We start from the raw sequence: 21090 nt of genomic DNA, 5'->3' as shown, positions 1-21090 counted from the left end.
TACGTAAATATTTATGTAGCCTATCATGGCAAAGTAAAAAAAAAAACGCATACGCAAATGGCAGTGGCTACGGTGGCCGCCATTTACATTCCTTATTTTTTGCCATTTTAGCCTACATAAATATTTACGTAGGCTAAAACGGTGACTTGAAAAGGAACGCAAATAGCGCCCACTACGCTATTTGCGTTCCCCTTTATTTTCGCTGTAATAGTCTACGTAAATATTTACGTAGACTAAAACGGCGAAAAATAAGGAACGCAAATGGCAGCCACTGTAGCCGCCGCCATTTGCGTATGCCTTTTTTTTTTTTTACCCAGACGTGATAGGCTATGCAAGTCTTTACATGGCCTATCACATCTGGGTAAAAAAAAAAAAACCAGACTGCAAATGGTCGCGGCGGCAGCCAGTCGGAAGACCAGCGACCGCCGCTGTCCGGAACATCCGCCCCAGGTAAGTCTCATCCTGAGGGGGATCCGTGGGTGGGCGGCAGGCCGTTCCGCCACGGATTTCGGGGGGCCGAATGCCAGTGCATTCAGCCTCACTGAAATCTGTGGCGGAATTCTCCGCCATCCCTGAGGATTGCCCCTGGATGATAAGCAATGCTCATACTTTTTAGAAGCCCTCAGTGGGGATAAAAGAACATCTCTGTAATGTTGCACATGCAGTTGTGCAAACTGCGTACTCTTTTCTTTCTATGTTGATTAATGTGCATTATATTATAAAAGGTGCATACTGTAAGTATATTTGTGGAGGGCAACTGATTATGCTGATCAGAAAGTAGTGATCCTTATTTAAATCTATTGTTTATGTTGTCCACTTTTTATCCCAGTCAAAATGGGCTCATAACGAGTTTAACAAAGATGCACAGTACATAATTGTTGCTTTTATATAAAACGTGCTTTTCACGTTTTCTCACCAACCTGACAGTTATCAGCCATTCTGATCTGATGAAGTTTGAGTTGTGCTTCTGTTACTTCCTTAGCTAGTATTGTAATTCAACTCTGCTCCCAGAATAAAAATGCTATAGAGGACTTTGACAGGTCTTTTTTAATAAACCTAGTCCACATCCATGCAGAATCAGGAAGTTTGAGAGTGGAAGGGGACTCTACAGGGATGCTTCCCAAGGCATGGTTATTATTAAAGAAAGACCTTCAGTTTATTTGCTGCGAACATTTCTTACTTGGGTTACTGGATTCTATTCCTCTTCTACGCTCAGGTGTGGTTGCCATGATTCCATAGATCGCCGAACTACACAACTTTATTTTGGGGTCCCTGAATAAGGTCTTCCTTAGGGGCACAGCATTTATATCCAGGCCCCTGCCATGAATGTCCCTTGCCCTAGAAAAGAACAGTAGCCTGAACCATCAGTGCATAAGAGAATCAGCTAAGGGAAGGTTAGCCAAGCCACTAACAACCTAATGAACCATCTCCAGCATCTCTGGTGTGGCAGAACAAGGAACAAATGAACAAGCAGGGAAACTAGTTTGCACAGCCCATTAAAGTTTTGTTTGCTTCTGCTTGCAAATAAAACTGCTGCTTTGCTTGGAGAATTCAAACACACGGTTGTGGGACTTCGCCTAATATATGAATGCACATTTAAGAGATGGAGAAATGGTGCAGAGTTCAGGTGTGTGTGTGTGTGTGTGTGTGTGTGTGTAGAAATTAAGTCACTATCCTCCACATGATGTACCTGGTTCATCATAGAATAATGAGGCTGTAAAAAGCTGCAAGTCATCTAGTGTGACCTACTGCATAAAGGCTGTAGTCTAAATATCCAGACTTCCCAACTGATTTTACTGATCTTATCCAGTTGCAGTGTGTGGACGGGTTGCAAAAACAAGGGAGAGCTCTCTATTTTCTGTTTCCTTACATTTCTGAGCAGACTTTCTTTCTGTCTTCCAGCACCGTTCCACTGTGGCTTCTTGCATGCACAGACAAGAGACTGTAGATTGCTTGAAGAAGTTCAATGCCAGAAGGAAGCTAAAGGTAATCCACACCCCATGTCTGACTGATACATGCTTCTCTAGGAAATGGTATACATCACTGGCTTGTTTTCACTTTCTTTTGTTTCCCCATGTTCACAAAGGCTTAGCTCTAAGTCTTCTAAGACTTTGACTTTCCGACTGGCCACCTTTATCCTAAGAAAGAAAATACCTTCCTAGATGTCTTTAAGTCTTTGGATCATAAACATCACATGCCAGATAAAGCAGTGCTGTGGCATCCCTCCCCAGGTTTTGTTTTGAATAACTAGATCAGTTGTTCATTCTTTGGAGGGAACAACCTGTTTCAGTTTCACTTTGGCAGTGCTACTGCTACAATGTCATCATTTCCTGTTCAATGTTTCATGGCAGATCAAGGGCTCTGCTCTTTGAAAAAGTCCACTCATTTACTCCCAGAACCGAGATCAAGAAGTTAATGCTGATTAGGCCAAGCCCCTTAATTAAAATCTTACGACAAAATAACACTGCCTCCTAAGACTCACAGAAGTTGCATTCCAAAGTGTCTTCCATTCATGTTTGTGGAACTTACTTCCAAGTAAATGAACTTGGGGTCAGTATCCAAATGCAATTTTCAAATCACAGCTCACCCAGTGCTGTGCTGGTAGTGGTGAGGAGTTCAGAGTTAAGAAGCTTACCAGCAGTGCTACAATCAGCTCCTTCCTTTACTTCTTTTTTGGATATTTCCCCATATTATTGGTCTACCTCTTTGGCTTGCAAATACTGTACAGATTTCCAGCCTTTGAGCTGGAGGCTAATAAGATTACTGAGTAAGGCAACAGATAGCAATCTGTGTTTACTTTTCATCTAGTAACCTGTTACTGCTTCAGTTATGTTCATGTAATCTTATTATATGGCCTCTAATGAGCTCATGGAGTTGATTGGAATATTGAGAAATGCTAAATAGAAAGGAGAAGACTGAGGAGGAGAGAGAGACTGAGAGTAGCAAAGAGGTATATCTAGTTGGCTTCCCTGCCCCCCCCTCCCCAAAGATAAATTTTGATGGAATTTTGAATCTATCCACAGCCAGTGCAACGAATAGATGCCAATCTGTGTTGTGCTAGTTCAGTGCCTTACTGCCTTTATCCAGTAGCAATGTGCGCAGGCACATCCTGCATTTCTTCTACAAGTAGTGAACCAGTTGCTGAGAAGTACTGTCTACACATCTGCGGAGTGCCTTCTTTTCCTGTAAAAAAAAAAAAGGCAGTCCTAATGGGGAGTTGGTTGATATTAAAATACAAGGCCAAGGAAAGCAGGGATCTATAACCCGTTCTTTTATTGACTTACAGAGAATGGCTCTGGAGATATTACCTTCAGTACTGTACCTTAGTTTTCCCATCTGTAAAATGGATGTGAGGAGACCGATCTGCTCTTTGACATCTATGGGACAGTATGCTATGTGAGAGATATGTGTAGTAATAGTAGTAGTAATAGTGGTAGTTGTGGTAGATTCTATCATCAGATGCTAAATTGAATTGCCACCAATGAGTCTGTCTCTGCATGTCCAATATTTTTTTACATGCCACAAGTCTAGCAAGGTTGGGGTACTGTGTTGCAATCTTGTGATTAGGCACAGAACTCAATACTAGGAAAACATACTGTGCTCTTGCTGGGGAACCCTTATATTGCTGCGGTGCCTGTAGAGTCTAGTTACTGCAAGTCTCAAGGGTAGATGATGTATGTGGGATTCCACTTGAGACACAGTAGGAAATCCTCTCTCTTTAATAACTCCTAGAAGTCTAGCTGTTGGCCTGGTCCCATCAGAGCACAAGTGTTGCTTCTTTGCTGGGAAACGAAATCCCATTAACACTGCAAGAAAAAATATAGGGTTTCCCTCATACATCAGTAAACCCTGCCACCACCATTCAGAAACTTGCAGAGTAGTTAAAAATCGCTGTGCCACTATCCAATGGCTTGTTTTCTGCAAACTGTTTGCTATATCTATTAATATCATCTCTGAATTATATTCATCATTCCCTGGAACAATGCCAAAGATACCTCCTGCTTGTAGCCCCAGCCAGCTCCATTTTCCACTCAGTGTCTTTAAGAGGAAGGAGATTTGGGTGGGGGAAGGGATAAGACTGATTCTGATGTGTCCTATGATGTGTCCTGTTTTCCCTCCTTTTCTTTTTATCTTCTGTATGTTCCAGGGTGCGATCCTCACTACGATGCTAGCAACCCGGAATTTTTCTGGTAGGTAACCCAACTCCATCCAGGTCAATATTTATTTGTTGCCACTTTATTTATTGGATGCTAGCCTTAGGTGGAAAATATGAGTGGCCAGTGTGATAGGCTCCCTGAAACATGGCTTTGAATAGAATACTGGTTGGAAAAGACTGGCCATAGGGAATTTCCATACATGACCCTAAAAGTGTTTCAGAGTTCCTTCTGGAGGACAAGGATGCAGGAAAAGCACACAGAAGAGATGTTTTCAATGTATATTCTAGCCCATGTAGGTTGGTTTTGCATTTGCATTTCAGATCCAGGAAATGCAGAAGATGAATTTAGTTATTATGTGTGGAAATGTGTTGAGATTGCCCACCAGACTCCTGCAACAAGCATCCCCGGTACATAAATACATTGGCTGATTTTTACTGGATTCTTAGTAGATAAGGGGCGTAGTTGGCACTCAGCTTGAAATTCTTCCATCAAGAGTTTCACAGCAAGTTATACCTACTGCACTGAACTAACAGATTTGGAATTTTTGGAATATAATTTGGAAAGCAAGAAGCTGGAACTGCAATGGAATTGGATGGGGATGATGTGAGTTATACTGAATAATCAGAGTTCTTGACTTACAATTTACTAATGAAGATCAACTATAGCCTGGCAAAAATTAGTAATAAGAGAGAGGTCCTTCCTAAAGAATTTAAACCCCTGCATTTTGCCATAGGCATATCTTGTATTTAATTTGGTGCTTTAATCTTCCTGGTGGTTGCAATGAAACCAGCAGGGAAGCCACTACCAAGGACTGGACTTGGTTAGACTGATCCCATGCTCTAGTTTTCAATCTAGCATAGCATTAATGCCCTGTGTAAACAATTGTGAAACAGCTAATATATTCTCAAAATGTAAGGGGTTTCCCTCATACATCAAACACTTTTAAATGTTTGGGGTGATTTATTTGCACAATGATTATATTTAATAAATAATAACTTTTCCGTATTTCACTAACCTAGTGAAACTGTGTACATTTTAGCATTCCAGGAACACCAACATGCTTACCAGTTACCAGCCTAACCAAGGCCAATCTTTGACAAATGCATCAAACCATTGAATGACCAACTGAATGCCTCCAAGCTGAGGCTGCCATCCTGCACTCAGCGATGCTTGCTAAAGTACCACAGATTTTAGTAGGACTTAAGAGTGCATACCTAACAGTGTAGTCCTATGCTGGTTTACTCTGAGTAAATTCCATTGTGTTTAATGGTACTTACTCCAGGTAAATGTGCATAAGATTGCAGCATAAATAATGTGTAAGATCAAAAACAAAACTAGTTCAGAAGGACAAAAAAGTATTAATATATTAACAAACATTTAAAAAGACATCCCCCAAGCATTTATGTGATATCTGTTGTAGCAGTTCACTGTGTTAGGAACGTCATCCTTATATTGTTTCTGCACAACCCCTTTCATTTCATTGGACATCTAGCTCAGTGAGGCTGTCCTTGATGATGGCTCCCATGTATTTATTTATTTATTTATTTATTTATTTATTTATTGCATTTATTACATTTATATCCCACCTTTTTTCCTCCTTAAGGAACCCAAGGTGGCATACATAATCCTCCCCCTCTCCATTTTATCCTCACAACAACAACCCTGTGAGGCGGGCTGGGCTGAGAGTCTGTGACCGGCCCAAAGCCACCCAGTGAGCTTCCATGGCCGAGTGGGGACTAGAACCCGGATCTTCCGGCTCCCAGTCCAACACTCTCGCCACTACACCACCCTGGCTCCCATAGACCCTATGTAACCCATCCCTGGAATATGGCTGATGTCTGGACATGGCTGATGTCTGGACATGGATCATATATTATTTCCAAAAGCTCCTAAACAAGCAAATTTGGACATGATGTAAGCCAGGAGGATAAACCGCATCTCACAGGCTGCATGTGGCTCTTGGAGACTGCCTGTGCCACAGGTGCCCTGTCTCTCCAGAAGTGCCAGTTCCCACAGCCACCTTGTTTCAGGGAATTCTGCTGGGAAGCAGAGCATGCAGGGATGAGTCTCCTGGCATGCCCTGTCTGGCAGGCTGGCAAGAGCCAGATTCTGCTGGGAAACAGGATGTGCTAGGAGAGTCATCTCCATGTGCCCTGTTTCCCAGTAGAATCAGGAGGGGAGAAGGTGTGATCTCAAGTGCCCAAGGAGGGGAGGTTTAAACCTCCACATCCCTGCATGCTGAGGTGGTGGGTGGGCGGGAGAGTGGGTGTGCATGTGAGTGTGTGCACACGTGGGGAAGACTGGGTGGGTATGCATGAACGTGGAGAGGTGGCTGCAGCCCCCAACCCACTACCCGCTGCACCATGTGGCCTCAGAGGCCAAAAGGCTGCTCACCCCTGATGTAAGGGACGGTATAGACTGGCATGCATTCACGGTGTGGTTTAATGTGATTCACGTGTTCTGCAGTTCTGAGGGGAGGGATTGAGGAATTCCTGCTTCTTCAAGTGAAGATGTTGTAATTATGAAAGCAAAAGAAAGAACTACTACTTCTCATGACATAAGACCTCCCTTTCTGCAGTTTGGCTTTTGTTCAATAATACCCAGTGAGCTTTCCCTCAATATCCTACTTTCATCCCCTCACCCAGCTCCTGCTAAAAGCAAAAAGGCCAGAGTTTGGAGGTAATTCATGATACACCAGGCCACAATTCATCACAGAGTGAGGTGCACTTAAGCTCATTGGTTCCAGGGGGCTTATGTGTTGGATTGTGGCTTAGCTGTGTGCAACAGAAAGGTGATACAAGTTCTTAACTCACTGACTTGTATCTTTTAGCATGCCATATTAATAAATAGATATTAATCATTTTTCCATGGATCAGAAAGACCTGACAAAGCACAATGAATCATTGCAAAAATACTTTGTCACACATTGGTGGAAGGGCTGCCATCTGTGGATCAGCGCAGCTGCCAGTTCTCTTCCCTTCACACAACAAAGCACTCCCATCACCTTTATTTGGTAGCATTTTACACTAGCTTTAAATGAGAAAAGATGAATTTTTAACTTATACTCTGGAGATGGAGCTATTGTGTGGATATGTAGCTTAGGGGCCTGTGCCCAAAAATTACAAATGGGGGAGAGGGGAATTTTTAGAGAAGAAGGATAGTGAAAAGACTCAAATTCTCCGAATCAGATGTAGGAACGGAACAGGTTGAAGGTACCTCCCTAGCACATAGGGAGTGACCAATGCTTAGAAGTGACCTTAAAAAGCCATTACCCCAGGAAAAACCTCTTCTAAGCAGATTGTCTTTTGTTTTGTTTCTTAAAGACAGGCAGTTTAAGGTTTTATGGGACTTTTCCAAGCAGGCTTTCATGGGGGCCTCCCAAGAATGGCTTCCATTTACTGAGATTTTTCTTGAAACTAGATCCATGAAAAATAAATGGAGATGTCTGATTGAAATTAAATTTGGTATGTGGTAAAATGACTGGAAGTAGCAGAGACATTATAGTAACAGTGTATGGGAGAAAAAAATGGAAATATGCATATGTTTTTGGAAGACTTAGATGGCTTTAAAAGGGGATTAGTAAAATTTATTGAGCACAGGTCTATTAATGGTTGCTAATCATGATGGCCTGTATGGAACCTCCATGTTCAGAGGCATAGAGCAGAAGGGGGGGGGTATTGTCTTAGGTAAGTGACTTTTGTACATCCCTACTTCAAACCCTGCTTTGTAGGCTTCCCAAAGTTATCAAGTGGGAAGCAGGATTCTGGATTAGATAGAGATTTATGAAATTCTCATACATTCTTACGACTTGATTGGCCTGTTGAAGCCTTTTTTGATGGGAACAATTGTTATGATGTGATATTATGAATCTTAAAATTATTTATTTTTTCTAAACAGAAAGGATTTCCATGTAGAGACTGATGTGAAATCTATGTATAGCATTACAGCTCACAATCACATCTATGTGTTTCATTATGGCAGCCTTCCCTAACCTGGTGCCCTCCAGATGTTTTGGAGTTGAACTCCCATCATCCCCAACCAATATGGCCAATGGTCAGGAATACTGGGGGTTGAAGTCCAAAACATCTGGAGGGCACTAGGGTTGGGGAAGGCCACACTACGGGGTCCATTTAATTTAAAATCATAATTGCATGTTATAAACGTGAGCACTTCAGGGAAGTAGGAAGTGCAGGGTAGAATTTTAAAAAATAAAAGAAATACCACAGTGTAGTAAAAGATAATGTAAAAAGTTTAGACAATGTAGACTGGTTGTTTATTGAATGGAATAAACAAAGCCAACTGGGTCGATGAGGAAATAATTGGGAAAGCTAGGAAACCATGGTGGATATGTCATAACGTTCTTAGAAAGTTAAAGTTTTTAAAGAACTGTGACTGTGGGAATGGAGGAGAATTAGTTAATCAGCTGAGAGTTCTAGGCTTAATGCCAAGACCAGAAAATTCATATGTTTATTCTTTATCAGTTGTCTGGCCTCCATGATCTGAGTAGTTCAGATGGTTTTGGGATTTTTTTGCAACCAGAGCAGTGATTGTTCCTCAAAATTGGGTTATCTGGGTCTTTTGCTCAGGAGCTGTACTTGGGCCAAGTGTGCATGCGTGCATGTGTGTGTGTGCACGTTTAGCATTCAGAGTCTATTTGAAGGCAACAGCAAGACGAGGGAGGGATTATGAGTGGGCTGGAGTCCCAGGAGTCGAGGCTAAGTCTGTGATAGCGATAGGGGGGGCACAGGGGAAGGTGTCTGCTTTTCATCATTGTCAAAATGTGGGCTGCAGCTGTCAGGATGTCATAATTGTAGCACATGACCCCCACCAGCATGGGGGGCTAAAATTAGCACGAGAGAGAGAGACCAAGAGAAAGGCCAAGACAGAGAGAGAGAGAGGCTGAGAGTGAGAAGGGCAGACTGGCAAGTGCACACTGCTCTTATCTACAGTCCAACCATTTAGTGTTCATATCCAAGACCGCAAAGCAAGGCAGGCAAGCCCAGTAAGGAGAGGGCTAGCAGGCAGCATAGGGCAGGATTGAATCCCTTTAGCCATGTAGCTGGAAGATCCTTCAGTCCTCTAGGGAAGACAGAACCGTCAGAGAATGCTCCTTCAGTTCCTGCCTCTTTCCATTGCTGGGCCTTGTTTTGGTTTCTTTAAAGACTTGGGAGTACAAGAATATAAGTGGCTGTGGCTCTTCTTACCCACGTGGAAGGATCCTAGTAATCCAGCTTGTGAGCTTCATGGATTTCTGAGAGAGACTTCGCCCAGAGCTCTGGATTATTGTGGAATTCGCTACCAACGGATGAGGCGGTGGCACTGAATTAGTGATCTTCAATTCCTGTGTTTCTCTGCTCACCCAACTTCCCTCATGTTGCTGGTTCTCACTGTGCTGATTCTGACACCATCCCTATTCTTCTTGACTTGGTACTTTTTCTCCACAGGAGGGAAAAGTGGTGGCAACAAGAAGAATGATGGTGTGAAGGTAAGTCCCTGCCCATTCCTGATTTATACAGGACTGCCTGTCCTCAGGATGGCAGAAATGGTTGGATTGGGTTTTGCAGTGCTGGGTCCCAGCGTGGCCCAGGGCCTTTGCATTAAAGTGTTGCATTAGAGGCTCTCCTGTTTCATCCTCCTCTCATAATAAGAAACATTTTCCTATTCTCTGCATTTCCTACAAGAAGGCAAAAGCGAAGAAGAAGAAATTACTTTTTTTCTAATTTGCAGCTTGCAATGCTTAGATGATGTAATGGATGCCTCAGCTCATGCTCAATTTGCTTGGTTAATTCATATCCCAAAATGAAAGACAAAAAGAGGGCAGTGAGGAGGACTGTGAGAAGACAATTGTGGACAATTCAGCAAGGTGTTGAACCTGACCTTAGAATGAGGTCTAAATATCCTAAGAATTCTCCTCCCACTCCTCTAACTTTTTATATATCTGAGAAAAACTTATGCCTTTCTCCTACTGTCTAAATAAATATTACTACACCATGACGTCACTTCAGAGCTCAGAGCCCATTCAGATATTTGGAGGCCATGTTGATACAGTCCTCTTGTAGGACTGTAATTCAAAAGTCCCACAAACGGCAGAATATAAATAAATATAATAAATAAATACTTGCGTGGAAGTGTATTATCTCAGAATTCACCTTAGAATGCGTTCCTGATGCATTCTTCTTTGAATGCATCTTCCTGATAAATTATCTTTCTCTGTGAAGGAAGATTGTTATGAGGGAACACCTTCAAATGAATAATCCTGCCCTCCTTCCCTGTGAATGCTGAGGTGCTACAGATCTGTGAGAGAGCTGTACCACATGCCCCCTTGATTGTTTGAATTGGCTCTATGGTATTTCTAATCCTGTGGAAGGGGCTGTGACAGGTAAGACAACCTGAAAGACACTTCATCCGGAAGAGAGGGAAATGGGATGGGAAGTGAGAGCGAGGATGGCTCTTGGTTTGTTGGCTAATGAGGACATTGGCTTAGAGTCTCTGAGCAGTGGTGAGGAACCCAGCGGTCACTTTTTCTTGCTAATGGTTCATTGTGGTTTTATTTGGCAAATCTGCCATGTTGGCATCATAATTTTCCGAACCATTAAAAACTTGGGTTGGATGAGAAAATGCAGAGGGTTTTTTTATCAACAACCAAAAAAAGAGGGGAGAAGGGGGTAAGCCCGAACAAAACTGAGAGCACAAGACCCACCCCCCATGGATGAACAAGTTTTCCAGTTCTCTGCTCTGAAATCTTTGTGAAGTTTGAACATGGTGTTGAATGACTTTGCACTGACATTATAACAATTTTCTTTTCTGGAAGCTGTTCTAGAGAGGTCTCGGGCAACCCTTTCACAGTCTTAAGCTGTGTTTTGGTGGCTGTCTGAGTGTGTGGTAAAGGAGTGCTGCTTCAAAGAATGACCTTGCACCTTGAAGAAGATCCTGACAACAGGGTTGCCTGGCCAAGATATACTTATACTTGCCTGCCTAGCTATACCCTGTGCTAACAGCCTCTCCTGGCATTGTCATCTCAATCCCATTTCCTTTCGGAGACACCCCAGGAGAACCAACTTCCATTCCAGCAATCTCAAGGATGGAGTTTGCCACTTGGCTTTATTGTAAAACTGGCTTGCCTGTTAATAGATTTTCATTTTCTTTTTTTTTTTTTTTGGTTTTGCTACTCCTTTCAGTGGGACAGATGGCTGCTATTCTGAGCATGTGGCATAATAGTTTTTGAGGCCTAGTTCTTAACCACATGGTTAATGTGTTTTTCTGATGGAATTGACTGGTTTAACCATCTCGTCGGAACAGACCGGTCCAAAAGAAACAACCAAATGTTCTTGAATTATTGTCCCATTCACAAGCAATGGTAACAGTCTGATCGTGGAAGGGGGTTATTCCCACTTGTGGTACCCTTTTTTTATGATGGAGTAGATACTAAAATACCACTTCTCTAGAGTTGAAAACTTGCCATCCAAGGAAAATAGAAGGAAAGGGGGTCCTTTTCACTAATATGCCCCCATATTTTACTGACAGAAGAGGTTTTTCCCCTCTTTTAACCAGTGGGTATACAATAACCGTCACTGCCCTGTTTGATGTCACATCCTGTTACATTGTAAATTAATGCAATCACTGCCCCATGTCACATCCTGTCATGTCTTAAATTAATAAATTCACTTCCCTGTGTTGCATCCTTTTTTTGTATGTTTGTCTTACTTTAATGAGGTCACTGCTTTTGTGTGGCATCGTGTTGCGTCCAATTGCTTCTACAACTGCTGTCCAGCATGGTTTCATGGATAGTTCATTCTCACATCTTGCTAGGAGACACCATGCCTCTGAACCTAGTTGGCACTATCATACATAGCTTAAGAGTTACAGTAGGGTCTTTTCCTCTCTCTTTTTGTTGGCTTTGGAGAAGAAGCTGTAGAAGGCTAGTTGAGAATATCGTATGATGTAACAAGCAGGGTGAAATAAGGCAGTGAGGATTACCAAGTGCCAATGGGCATTAATTGCTTTTGATACCACAGTTCCTGGAAAACTGCCTTTAATCTCATCAGAGATACGCATATGTTTGATACCTGGTTGTGATTAGTAAGCAGGGAGGTTAGGACAGAGGCCTAGCGTGCCTCCTCATTTACTGTGCCTTTGGTAAGCCTGTTTAGATGCTGCATTTTCCAGATTTCATGTACTGTTCTGTTTCCCATTGTATAGATAACTGCTGCTTCAGTTGCACAAATCTGGAAAAAGAAACAAGTCACTTGGCAATTTACATCTAATTCTTTTGTATTTTTAAAATTTTCTGATGAAACCCTAGCAAATCTCTCCTTTTCAGCAAGAAAGCAAGGGTAATAACTCTGACATCAGATTTCAATTTCCCCCTAAACAAGCAGATCAAATGTGCAGACATGACCTTTGAAGAGTAAATCCATTGAAGATAGGATGAGAAGCAATGGATTTCAGCTGTAGCAAGGATGCAGATTTAGGGTGCTTCTAGATGATGCTTTTATGATGCCATCGCCATGCCTCATCATGGAATTTTACAGGGGTGGGGATGGAGGTCTGGATATCACCGTAACCCTCCTGTGTTTTCAATTCGTAAATCTCATGTCTTTTCCCACCACTTCTGTCTTTTTTCTCTTACCGGAGATCATCCATTAAGAAAGAAAAGATGAAATAGCTGCACAATGCCTTCCAGACAGAGGGTGCTAGAAACCCTCTGCCTGGAAGCACCCTCACATTAGTAAATGGTAAGAGCTGTTCAACACTTAGTATAGTTGTCTGTGGAGGTTTTGATGTCTCATCCCTTAGAAGTTTTCAAAAATGCTTTAGGTGTGAAATGTCCTTCCTCACTGAGTCAAGTTAGAGGAACTCTGATGCTAAGTAAACAATTCCAGTCTATTCCACTAGCAGAATGATGAAAAGTTACATTGGCAAGGAGAGTTTGAAAAGTTAGCATTTAACTTAAGAAAGACTATATTCAGGTATTGTTGTGCCTACAAGTGAAATTAGTATGCTGGTTTTAGCTTGATATGTAGTGAATATTTATTCAGATCTCAAACCCCAATTGATCCGCTTGGAAATAATTGCTTGGCTTGGATCAGAAAACTGCAGGGTTAAGGATGAGATGCCAAGGCTGAGCTTTGCTCTCTATCAGGATATCAAAGTTTATAGGATACAAAAATGAGTTTGTCCAAACTTAGAAGATTGGAAACTGGACAAGACTGGTTGAATTGTTAATTGTGTAGGAAAGTTAGATTAGAGTGGTTTGCATTGTGGTTGTTTTTCCTTTGCCCAAGGCATGGAAATCTTGGTGTTAAGCATCAGGTTTATTCACAAAATCTTCAGCTTTCTAGAAGGATCAAAAAAAGTATCCCAGGGCCCACTGCATCCCATGTTCTACTCTCTTCCTTCTTTCTCACTCTGTGTCTCTTCTTGTCCCATCTCTTCTCCTTGTTTTTCCAGAAAAGAAAGTCCAGTTCCAGCGTTCAGTTAATGGTGAGTGTCCTTTGTCTTCCTCAATGCTGATAATGTTGGGCCTCTCAACATGTTCCAGCCCTTCCTGTTCTTGGGAATCACTTTGAGGTGTGGAAAGTGGGGTTATAGGTAACCCCATTGGAACAGCATCTCCCCTACAGATCCTGTTAATAGGAATGGCTGGCACAGAAGGATAGTTGAAGCCCAAAAGCACTGAGAGCCTAATTCAAATTTCTAGTGAAAGGTTCTCAGTGGAACTTCTCCTTTAGCAGGTCTGCAGCTGCATCAATCCAAGGAGCCATGAAGGAAAAGGACGTCTTCTGTGGCTCTGCTGGAACTGTAGTCACATGGGACCAGACAGCTGGAGTGGTCTTGGTCAATCTGCCGTTTCAGATTACATGTAACATGTAAATAAGCCTCTGGTGGGATGAACTAGTGGCTCTAGTCCAGCTACCAGAGTTGTCTTGATGAGAAACTTGGAGAGTAAATGGCTCCCTTTCTCCATGTTAATTTGTGTACCTGTTGGCTGTTTATGGAAGGAGTTGTGTGTCAGCCTTTGATGGTCCATGTGGGTCTTGGAAGCCCTCTCTGTTTTACTGTACATTTCTTTCTTTACTATGCGGTCACTGTGGTCTCTTTCACTCCTGCACAATCTCCCTCACTCTCTCATCCTAGCTCCCTCTCTTTGTTAATTTGTACATTCCTCTCCTGATTGTACAGTCAACATGGTGTCTTTCACCCCTACACAGCCCCTCTTGGCCTTCCTAGTTGTAGGAGACTTTAAGATCCACATTCCTGCTAGATCTATCTTTGTATATCAGTGTAGCAGACTATTGTAAGAAAGGTGAACCCAATTCTACAAGATTTTTCACAGTGAAACCTCCTGCTCGATCGTGGTTGTAAGATTTAAGACAGGGCAAGTGTTACAGCTGCAAAACAAGAGCCATGGTTATTGACTAGTGGTTTTATCCAATACTTATCTGGTTTTTATCCCTTTGCAGATTGGTGTTGTTGGGGTAGAACCTGGGTGATAGGTTACCAAAAGGTCAGGAACTTTCTGAAAAAAACCACACATACACATTTGGGGTGGGTCTTATTTTGCTTCTGTCCTCTCCATTCTTTGTCCAGGAATCTTCAGAGAGTACAAACACCACCATTGAAGATGAGGACACCAAAGGTACAGTATAAGGTTTTGGCGGAAGAGGTACAAAACTGCATCTGAGGCATAACCTTTTTTTGGCCAATGACTTCTAATAAACATGCACTGTGCATTCATATTTCACAAACAGGTTATCAAGAATGAGACCCTATGCAATTCTCAGTGTCAGTCTCTATAAACAGAGCTGTTCAAATACAAAAATGTTTCCAAAATTTGAAGTTTAATATTTTGGCCATTTTTAAGTGAAACAGAACATTCCCCATTATACTAATCACAGTAAGATTAAATTGACTATCCAAATCTTAAAACTGAATATTCAGTTGTGAAGTTGGAATATGAATCTATTCTGCTGAGTGAAAGAAAATGGCTGTGATGAGTTGATCCCCAGATTCAAAGACTACAATCTCATGACAAGTGGTCCCATATAAATTGGTCTGGAATGCACATAATTTTCCTGCAGAATAATACTACTATCATGATTACCATTTGTGAATTATCAAGGCAATTAGAATTCATTCATACTGTTGCACATTTGCTAATCTGTGAGGTCAGATTCCTGTGGTAATATCTGCAACTAGGAAACATGTGAAATGGATGAACCACATGTTGACTTCATCCTCCATTGCATTGCTGCGGTGGATGGCTGTACTAGTCTGGGTACTCCACCTGCTCTGCCTACCACATGTGGTTCCCAGTTTACATGTCACCACTGTGGCATGGATATCAAACTACATGAAGGTGGTAGCCATGCCATAGCTGTTAAGTATGAATCAGATGCTTTACCTGGATCAGACTGAAATACCACAGAGGTTAAATGGCTGATGTGCTTTAGAAAGGGTATATGGGCTCCTCTGTGCATCTTTATTTACATTTTTCCAACCATCATTCATAATTGTCTTCTGAACATGAGCAGTAGGACCTCTTGCCTTCTTCTGAAGCAAACATGAAAGTTCTGTGGTGAAGAGGAGCTGAAGAAGTGGAATTTTGGCTGAGGAGACTTGATGGCAGGCGGGCAAGACAACAAGTCTGGGAAACTGAAGCTGGCCTCATTCTAGGAGAGGGCTGGTTGAGAGATTATTTTGGGAAGAGACTCCCAGTCCCAGGCCCAGATTCAGTGTGGTGGGGAAAAGGACTGCACAACACTAGCATCAACCTGAAGGAGTGAACGCAGTTACTGGAGGAAAATGACCTAGATTCTAGTCACTCATTTCTCTCCCATATATGTATTCACCTCTTATCTTGAAGTAAGTCCCTTGACCTCTCCCTCCTTCCTTCTCCCACTTCTATGTGCCCTCCTGAGCCCCTATTACAGCTTGCTCAGGATTTTCTAAATATTAATATCGTATCATATATCATAAATAACCCACTCAAATGTTCTGTTGATACCTTTTTTGCAGTGTTTGAAGATGCTGATTCTTTTACCCACTCGGCAAACATTGACCATTTTGTTCCTCTTTTCCTTCTTCACCATGTCTCTGGAAATAGTTTCTCGATCACCATGTTAAATCACCCTTTGGGAAAGCCTGCCTGCTTGATAGGAGCATATAATAGCATATAATAATAGCTTGGGAAATCATTTCTCAGTGTTACTTAGTAAAGTATCCCCAGATGAAAAGAACTCATGTGCTATGGAGGCCTGACATTAAAGTTAATTGAAAATACGCCTCTCTGGGAATAACTCATGGGGGGAAATGTGGGGTGTCCGTCTGTGTGTGTGTGGTGAAAATTAATACTTAAATGACTAAAATACTGCAGATGAAGAAAAGGCTTTCCAGCTGCACACATTTTATTATTAACTCTTTGTTTTGTAATGGTCTGACAACTATATGCAAATGAACAACTCTGATCTTATTATTAATTACTTCAGGTGCTTCCAGATGAGGCCTTTATTGTGCAATCACCCTGCCTCAAACATGGACTTTTACAGGGGGATGGGGTGGTTTCCAGATGCTATCATCTTTCATTTGTAATCAGCCCATGTTTTCTCACTGCTTCTTCTGACTTTTTCTTACCACCACCCACCAAAAAAAAAAAGTTAGGGAGGAAAAGCCAGAATGGGGCTGTACACACAGCATGCTAACCCACACTCAGTGGTTGAGTGTGGGCTGTTTTGAACCGTGGGTTGTTTGTTGAACTGTGGGTTATTGTGTCATCTGGACGCAGCCAGGGTGGGTTGTTAACCATGCAGTGTGGCTTTTTTTTTCTTGAACAAGCCACCTTGAGAATCCAACCCACCCTAAATCCCACTGAAATCAATGGAATAACTTACTGGCAACTAATTCAAGTCCCATTGCTCTCATTGAGCCTTAGTTAAGACTACCTTTAGCTGGATTAAGGCCTAAGCATTATCCTCCTTCACTGGTCTCAGGCTGCCACACAGATCTGACTCACGTGTTATTTACTGTGAATACTAGGGGCTTGCTGTGACAGAGACCTGAACCCAGAAGGCTTGCTTTCCTTGGCTGGAATAACTAGACACGATTTCATAAATCCTTCCATGTCACATCATGACAGGCCTCTTTTAAATCCAAACTTTTTTCTGACAGGAAAGGATTGACCACAGCTTTGCTAGTTCTTACCTTCCCTGTGGTGCCTTTTTCCTCAGACATTACTTGCCTATGCATGGCTCACACCTCACCCCTTCAGCCCACCTCATTGGTGGATATCCCTTAAGAACCCTTATGAATAGATAGCATAAAACTGGAATATTTTTTCCTGTGCTTTGTCACTTCCCAACCATTTTAAGAGGTTTCATGGAACACTGAAGTGACCCTTAGTGTCTATGTAAGTGCACTTGCCATATAAGACTGCTCAGTATAAATTTAAGTAGACCAGTAAGCTGTTTTATTTGATTTTATCATACTTATTCACTGCCTTTCTCCTATTTTTCCTTTATATTCTTCTTTAATCTGTGGCAGAACCTACGGTGGTTTGTGAGCTGTGGTTGAACTGAACACACAAAAGCTGGGAAATCATTTTTCCAACTGTAACACCAGCCCCCTTTCAAACCATAACGTGCCTTAGGCAAAGGGACCCGCCACCCCCGGCTGCATGCCACAGCTTGAACATTCCGAAAATTCCAACTAACTTCCCTCAATACAAACAAATGGGATTTGGCGGGGGGGGGGATGCTCATATCTCCTCCAATCCTCGACCAATCTTGCTGGATTTCAACCTCACTGCTAGTTGACCCATTCTCTCCCAGCCTGGCAAATTTGGCAGCTTTCCATCCATATTTCACGAGACAGGCAGTTGGTCATGCCTTTCACTCTTTTTTTTTTTTGAATTTTCACACTCATTTTTTTTTCCTACTATAGCCTATGCGCTAGAAGAATTCCCACGGACCTATATCTCAAAGGGCAATGCTAACTTTCATCCACGAGGCCCTACATAAGGGATGAATCCTTTATCCTGCTAACATCCCATAATAAGTTCTGTTAGGCACCAAACCTAGCTAATCCTCTGGAAAATTACATAGCAAAATTTTGGGCAGATTGGACAAGGGGGAGCTTAGCTATGCCCCCCAAACTGACTTTTTACCCCTATGGAAAAATGCGCAAAATAGCGTTTCCAACCATAACTATGTGTGGCCAAACTGGGCCACCCACAGTAAAGCTGAATTAACTTGGAACCTTGGGGCTCGCCTGTATTCTTGTATCTTGGAATAAAGTTCCCTCCGTGCTGCCTAGACTGCTGAGTTGCGCTATGGGCTTTAAGTTAATGGGAGATAAGAGGGGTTGATGCTCTACAGGCACAGACTGGGAGCTTTGCTGGTGGTCCCCCTGTTCCCAGGTAAATAAACTGTAGGTCGTGGGAACCTTACTCACCCCAGACTTAGGTTGATCAGAGTGAGTGGTGGCAGTAGCAACAAGGCAGAGGGTGCATTGCCAGTGGTTTGCCCTACAGGGGTGGGGATGTGATGGCGATACCCCACCTTCAGTCTCATTTTGCACTGAGCATAAAAAGCCTTGTTCATGTATATCCTCTGTTTGTATGGCCAGAACTACCCCTCTGGTGAGGATGCTGTTGCTGGCTGCAAAGCACCCACTCAAACTGGCAGCAGTGTTTGTATCTGTGACCACAGCAACATTGGCTCTGACTGTGAGGGAGTGGCGTTTCAACTGTACCTATGCCACCCTGGGCAACGTAGGTGATGCTTCCCACCATGCAAAGAGTCACACATACATAGGGGGGATACCACCATATCTATCTTAATAATACTCCTAACAGTGTCATTAAAGGGCTGTAGCTCAGTGGCACAGCACACACTTTAGTTGCATGCAGAAGGTCCCAGGTTCAGTCCCTGGAAGAACCCCTACCTGAAACCCCAGAGAGCCACCGCCAGTCAGTGTGGACAATACTGGGCTAGATGGACCAACCCAGCATAAGGCAGCTCCCTATGTTCCTATGCCTTGTTAGTAATAAAAGTGGCATTCACTCATGCATGGCAGGAAATGCCATCAAAAGAGACAGCAACGGTGCATGTGTGAAGCACCACCTGCCAAGCACCACCACAGCTGAGTGTGGTGTGGTCAGCTACTTTATATGCACCTTCTTGTAAGGCTTTTCCTAAGTCTCACTAGGCAGTCCCTACAAACTAAGAACAGCGCAGTGAACTGGCCTTTATCCTCACCCTTTCCATTAAAAGCTGAAAACCAAATAATTCCTTTCAAGGTCTCCCTCATTCTGGGGGAGTATCCTTTTCCAGCTGTTTTCATAACAGTCCCATCTCTTAAGCTCTTCCTTTTATCAAGTCAGAATGTCCAGGGCTGAATGTCCTCGGAACTAAAATAAACCAATAAATAAAACGTCTGAACACAGAGAATCCAAATCCAGTGCCAAGAAAACTGGATTCTGGATACATTATATAATGTATACATTATATAAATGTAACACATTTGCATAATTTCTCTTACTTTGCATTATTTATATTGAAGTTTTTGTTACTTTGCATAGTTTATTGTAGTTTTGGTAGTTATGAGAGGGAGAGAAACACTAAGGGCGCAATCCTATCCAGATAGGGCGGAGCAGGGGAGGAGGCTCCTGTATGACACATTGGATGTGTCATACAGGCATTTCCACCCTGCCTGCCCTGGAACGCCCCCAGCCATGCCCTTTCCGGCCGCTCTGCTCTCCTCTTGCAAGCGCGGAGGACGGGGCTGTTCCGCACTGCCTTTGAGGCACTGCGGAAGTGGAGGGAGGTCGGTTCTCTGGGAACCAACCTCAGACCATAGGCTCCGAGATCACTTCCCGGGTAACACGATATCCTATGGCTGTCTAGCGGCCATAGGATTCCCTCCAGGCCTGACCCAGACTACTGAAAATCTTATTCAGCTACTTCTCTGGCTGCTGAAATATCAAAAGGCATTGTCCCTAAGACTTTCAAACATATCTTCACAGCAATAAGGACTAGAAACTTGCTTTTAAAAAGAAAAGAAAACTGCCATTTTTTAGAAGATGAATTGTATGTCCACTACCACATTATGTGCTCCACAGAATTGTGACATACATACAGCCCTGAGAATGTCTTTTCTCACTTCCTATTTGCATTCACTATTTTCACTCTCTCTCTCTCTTCTGTTTTTTTAAACCTGACAGTACGGAAACAGGAAATCATTAAGGTGACGGAGCAGCTGATTGAAGCAATAAGCAATGGGGACTTTGAGTCCTACACGTGAGTGTGCCCAGTGGGTGTTTTGCCTTCAAAGGAGAAAAGAAACCTACTACTGAACTGTGGTGGCCCAGTCTGTAAGAGGGTGGCAGTAAAACCTCCAAATGGCCTTAGCTGTGAAAAACAGCATTGTGCTGCTGTCCAGTTTTGAAATGTCAGGTTACTGTGTCTGAAGACAAGCAAGCTAATGGCTTTCTTTCATGGATAAACATAACCCACTGGTATATTTTAGTATTACATATACAAAGCACAGCTAGGAATGAATTTCAGGAACTTCTGTTTTTCATTTCTCTGTTCATCTTAAACCGCTATGTCATTATTATCTCCCATTATAATGAAAATTGGTGGATTTCTCTTACAGTTTGGCCAAGGGTAAATCACAGCTATTAATGCTGAGCAACCAAGCATAGGCCTGGATTCCTGGCTTTAAGGACAAACAGTATGGATTTACTGATGAAGAATAGAAGCTATAGAGATGGTTTTTCTTCTGTCCACCAGAAGGGTCTTTTAAAAAACACATGTACAAACAAAACCCAGTTCTAGCTGTATAAGTAACCCAGTAGCGTGGTAAACTCATTGAATTTTGTTTTACACATATCTTTGAAATGGTTAGCACTAACCTACTAAAGCTTAACAAGATA

General features: G+C 42.5%; 1 protein-coding gene across 1 annotated transcript in view; it reads left to right on the top strand.

Annotated features, from left to right (window-relative positions):
- Positions 1-21090, top strand: part of CAMK2A (calcium/calmodulin dependent protein kinase II alpha) — a 161402-nt gene that overhangs the window by 135680 nt on the left and 4632 nt on the right. The window contains exons 12-16 of the mRNA XM_084829810.1: positions 1903-1986; positions 4148-4190; positions 9602-9642; positions 14748-14796; positions 20377-20452. Coding sequence (XP_084685936.1) covers positions 1903-1986; positions 4148-4190; positions 9602-9642; positions 14748-14796; positions 20377-20452 — 293 coding nt within the window. The remainder of the gene's footprint in view (positions 1-1902; positions 1987-4147; positions 4191-9601; positions 9643-14747; positions 14797-20376; positions 20453-21090) is intronic.

This window comes from Heloderma suspectum, chromosome 2, assembly GCF_057233095.1.
Source record: "Heloderma suspectum isolate Gila_16-S chromosome 2, 16-S_ref, whole genome shotgun sequence".
NCBI classification, from domain to species: Eukaryota; Metazoa; Chordata; class Lepidosauria; order Squamata; family Helodermatidae; genus Heloderma; species Heloderma suspectum.
Note: the sequence above shows the minus strand (reverse complement) of the source record. Positions and strands in the feature narration are given on the sequence as shown.